Source organism: Diadema antillarum, unplaced genomic scaffold (genome assembly GCF_040938485.1).
Source record: "Diadema antillarum isolate AM-2024a unplaced genomic scaffold, OU_Dant_1.0 seq00001347_RagTag, whole genome shotgun sequence".
NCBI classification, from domain to species: domain Eukaryota; kingdom Metazoa; phylum Echinodermata; class Echinoidea; order Diadematoida; family Diadematidae; genus Diadema; species Diadema antillarum.
Window position 1 is genome coordinate 27 of NW_027272112.1, and position 4858 is coordinate 4884.

A 4858-nucleotide genomic window follows, 5' to 3' on the forward strand; every position below is an offset into this window, starting at 1 on the left:
GGTGCATCTGTTTGCAATCTTTATTCCGATGTGTAATCTTCTGTACTGATGTTCCAGTAATGCCACCACACATGAAGTCACCAAATTCTCGGTGGACATGCAGCTGAGTGTTTGGAGAATACAGATAATAATTTAAAGTCTAAGCCTACATGTACTTGTTTTCATCGTAATTACAAGACAGCCAATTGTATGACTGAGAAGCATTTAAAGGGATGGTATAGATACGGTTCAGATGGGAATTCAGATTTTAACTTTCTGCAAGATATATATAAACCACTTATATGAAATTTTAAAGAGCATCCAATTTCGTGAGGAATTAAAACATATATTTGATGAAAATCAGTTTTGAAATGGCTGAGATGTCCAAAAACAAAGAGGTCCTAGTAAAAAAGGTGAGTCCCACCTTTTATTAAGACCACATTGTTTTTGAAGACCACTTTGTTTTACTTTGTTTTGGGGTATCTCAGCCATTTTAAAGCTGATTTTAATCAAATAAACTTTTAATTGCTCGTAGAATTGTATGCTCTTTGATATTTCATAAGTGATTTCTAATCATCTCGCCAAAAGTTAAACCTGAATCCCCATCTCAAACAAAACTATACCATCCCTTTAACATATCATATCGCCTGGTGCTTGGTGTAAAGAGAAGATCCCCGAGTGTTCCTTTACTGAAGCAGTTACACTGGCTCCCCATCAAAGAGCGTATCGATTTCAAACTAGCCCTTCTTGTCTATAAATGCATGATGAATACCGCTCCTCAATACCTATCCAACCTACTAACCACCCCTACAGCCACCAGATATCAACTCCGGTCACAAAATGATAAGACAGTTTTACAAATCCCACAAGCAAAAACCAAAGCTTTCAAACGTACATTTTCATATGCTGGATCTGTTGTCTGGAACACTCTACCAAAACAACTCCGTCTATGTGATTCAGAGGAAAAGTTTAGAAGGAAACTCAAGACTGAACTATTTCAATTGTAACTACTAAGTATGTTCCTATGCTTTGTGAATGTTGTTTGTTGATGTATGTACAGCGCTTTGATCAGGTCCTGTAAAAGCGCTCAATATAGTTATTATTATTATTATTATGTGTCCCATGCACAGTTGGTGTTGCCTGTCAATGTGCAGAATAGAAGAACAGATTTTCATTTCCTTGTTCTGAAGCGATAGCTTTGCTGAATATGGTATAGATTAGATTAATTCCTGTATGTTTGACTAGCTGTTGTCATAACATACACTTGTGTATTAAAATCTGTCTGTACAGGATGCGGCACCTGCTTTGACTTCCACAAGCAGACAGACTACCTGTTCCTGGTGGGCACCGAGGAGGGGAAGATCCACAAGTGTTCTAAGGCCTACTCCAGCCAGTTCCTGGACACGTTTGATGCCCACCATATGGCAGTTTACAAGGTGATGTGGAACCCCTTCCACCCCAAGATTTTCATCTCCTGCAGTGCTGACTGGAGTGTCAAGATCTGGGACCACACGTACAGGTTTGTCAGAATGTTTTCTTTCTACTTATTTGACTTGTAAACCTGTCACCAGGCTTGTCTGAGAAATGACAGAAGTGCAATAGTTGTTATTGTACATTTTCTTCTCGTAAGTGTATGTCAGTACATTAACTTGAGTTTCGACGCCCTGTTATTACTGCAGTCTGTTTATTTACTATCAGACAGTTTTTCTTTTACATTGAACCCACTTGTGTAGACATTTGAACAGAAGACTTCCAGTACATCTGCTTTGAGGTGGACAGGTTCTGGAATGTTGGTTTAAATTAGTTTTGTTTAGATTAAGAATACTGCTGATTAGAGCTTGTGATGTCTTTATATGTAATGTGCATAATTGATACGAGTATTTATTTTTATCTGTATTCTGTTGGTAGGAATGGACCCATGTTCACCTTTGACCTTGCCAGTGCAGTCGGAGACGTAGCATGGGCACCGTACTCGTCTACTGTATTTGCTGCAGTGACCGCAGATGGAAAGGTATTGTGAAGTCCTGTCTTCGATTTCCTTTGCCAAGCAGGAATATTGGAAACGTGTCCATTGTCTCTTCATTTGTCTCTTGCACTCTTTTGGTACTTTCTTCCTTTATCTCTATGTCTGTTTCCTCCTCCCTCTGCTTGCCTGGTTTATGAGTTACATCTTGTAACTTAATCCACTTCATTAGCCTTTTCAATCCTTGCACATTTTAGATGTGATCAAACACAAGTTTTCTATCTCTATCTACAGTTTATTTCTATACAGAAAATCTGGGTTGTATGTCATTGTATTTCACATATTTTTCTGTATTTTTTCACTTCATTGTCAATATCTGAATATGAATACTGAACTTAAGTTTTGAATCATTAGATATGAGAAGCTGTAGTAGTACTACCAGTTGTGACGGAAGCAATTGTTATGTTTACAGACAGGTATGTTGAGAAATGAGAGAGGAAAAAGAGGTCCTGCCAATGGTATATTGACAGTAATACCAAAGATATGAGTCCAAGCTGAGTTGAATACTCTTTGTGTAGTCAGGAAGTTGTATAACAAGCAGTCACCAACATGTTTAAGATTGTTTATTTACATTTGCCTAAGCAATGCAGTGAATTTGCAGCTATTATTTGAATATCTTAATTTCTCATATTGATATTAAGAGAGAATGATGTTGAACTAGACATGTGACAACTATACTTCACTCTCTTGTTTGTCTTATGTAGGTGCATGTCTTTGATTTGAACATCAACAAGTATGAGCCCATCTGTGAGCAGGCTGTTGTGCAGAAGAAGAAGACCAAGCTCACACACATAGCCTTCAACCCAAACTATCCCATCATTCTAGTTGGAGATGACCGTGGCTATGTGACCAGCTTGAAATTGTCCCCTAACCTCCGCAAGGTGCCCAAGGACAAGAAGGGCGTGGTCTTGAACCATGGAGCCGAGGCTGAAATTGCCAAGATGGACAAGCTTCTCACCCTTGTCCGGGAGCCACCCAGCAACAAGGATAACAAAAACTGAAGGAAAACAGAAAACCTTGCAGCACAAGGCACTCTGAATTAAGGAAAGCATAGGCTAGGGAAGGGCACAAATATGAATGAGTTTAGCCAAAATATCAAATTGTATTAGAGATGTGCATTCGTTTTATCTCAAGTGATGCTTATAGCACATAGAGCCAAGACAGATTTGATGTAACTCTACATCAGAGGTCACCCTTAACAGAAACTTAATGAAAACGAAGTGCCTTGCACCACAGGTCACTTTGATTAAAGGAGAACGAGGGCTAGGAAAGGGCACAAATGTGATGAGTTAAGCCAAAATATCACATTTTATTGGGGATATGGTATCATTTCATCTCAAGTGATGCTTATAGCGCAGAGGGGCTGAGATGGATTTGATCTAACTCTGCATCAAAGGTCACCATCGTTATCATTTACCTTCCTTTCTGTGGAGAAGTTATCAGCTGGTAACCAGGTGTGTTTACCATGTGGCTTTTACTGACATACCTTCAAACTTTCAGTCACATGAGAGTTAGGGAGCCTCATATTTGATATTAGTGCAGGTGTACTGTAGGTTTCCTATAGCACTTCTGAGGGATCTTTGTATAACATGAGGGTAATGGCTCAAGAAACACATAATTTGAATGTGAAGTTCATTATTCAATTTCCAGCTTAGCTCCCATACTTCTTTGTAGATACATCTGTAACTTGCGTATTGTTTGCTTAGTTATATTAATGCATTTTTTTTTAAATACACTACAGATTGTTCTATTTCATTGGAAATTCTATTGAAAGTTAGTTATACCCATTCATATGTCACTCTTGTGTGTATGCTGTGCAGGCTATGCTCTGCATGCAGAAATCTTTTATAGCAGTGTGTAAATTATTCAAACCTGATATTACCCCTGCCAGTTGAGCCTGGCAAGAGCAGCTGAGATTTGCTTCTCTTCATGCCTTGGGACCCATAAGGGTATTTCAGACAGTGATATGTTAAGTGGCAAATTCCCATCTGGAATCCTAGATTACAATGTGACAGATGAATCCAGGGCATCTGTGAGTCATGAACATATCCGTCCATGCCTCACCATTTAAAGCTGGTGTACTTGACTGTCAGTGTTTTTATTTTTCACTATCAGTGGGTCAGAGGATTGATCCTCAGGATACAATGACAGATTCCAATAAAGACATCAGGAACCAAGGATGTACCTTGTCATAAGCAAACCTTTGCTGTAATTGACCAAACTGTAACAGAATTTCTCTGTATGTATAAAAATTACCTTTCCATGAAAACATTACATGTTTGTGTCTGTTTGTGGAAATACCATTTATGATATATACCATCATTCATAATAACCTTGTTATGCATGAAGTTCCAGAATTTTGTCCACTTGATATTTGCAACAAAGAAAAAAAAAAACAACAACATTGAAGGGTGTATTTTTTACATTTGAATACATTGCTGAAAAAAGTGTAGAGTGTATTTTGAAATTATATGTAAAATATTGGAATATGATGTATTTAATTGCCTTGAAAAATAAACCTTCGCAAAAAGAATTGTGATAATAGTAGTAATTTTGTGACTAACACTGCTGGCTGTATCACTTATGTACTGTTGAATACAGGATACGTGTTTTGAAGGATTGCAGTTTTGTTGACATGATCCCTCCTGATGACATTCCAAATTCAAAATGCAATCTAACATCACTATATTTACTTTACCTAGAGAAATTTTAAAAATAATTTGCATATTTCCCAAATGAAATATGTGCTGCATCATCGTGTCTTGTTTGGCAAGAGCCCTCCTGATGTCATTAGAAACTCATAGTACAATCCAACATCACTAATTTTGCTTCATATAGAACAATTCTTACAATGAC

At 37.7% G+C, this 4858-nt stretch overlaps 1 protein-coding gene across 1 annotated transcript; it reads left to right on the forward strand.

Moving 5' to 3' along the window:
- Positions 1 to 1269: 1269 nt before the first annotated feature.
- Positions 1270 to 3533, forward strand: LOC139708526 (dynein intermediate chain 2, ciliary-like; the record flags this gene model as incomplete). The annotated part of the gene is made up of 3 exons (XM_071620469.1): positions 1270 to 1498; positions 1888 to 1990; positions 2707 to 3533. Coding segments are annotated over 3 exons (629 nt in total), but the record flags the coding sequence as incomplete, so codon positions are not given.
- Positions 3534 to 4858: the final 1325 nt, after the last annotated feature.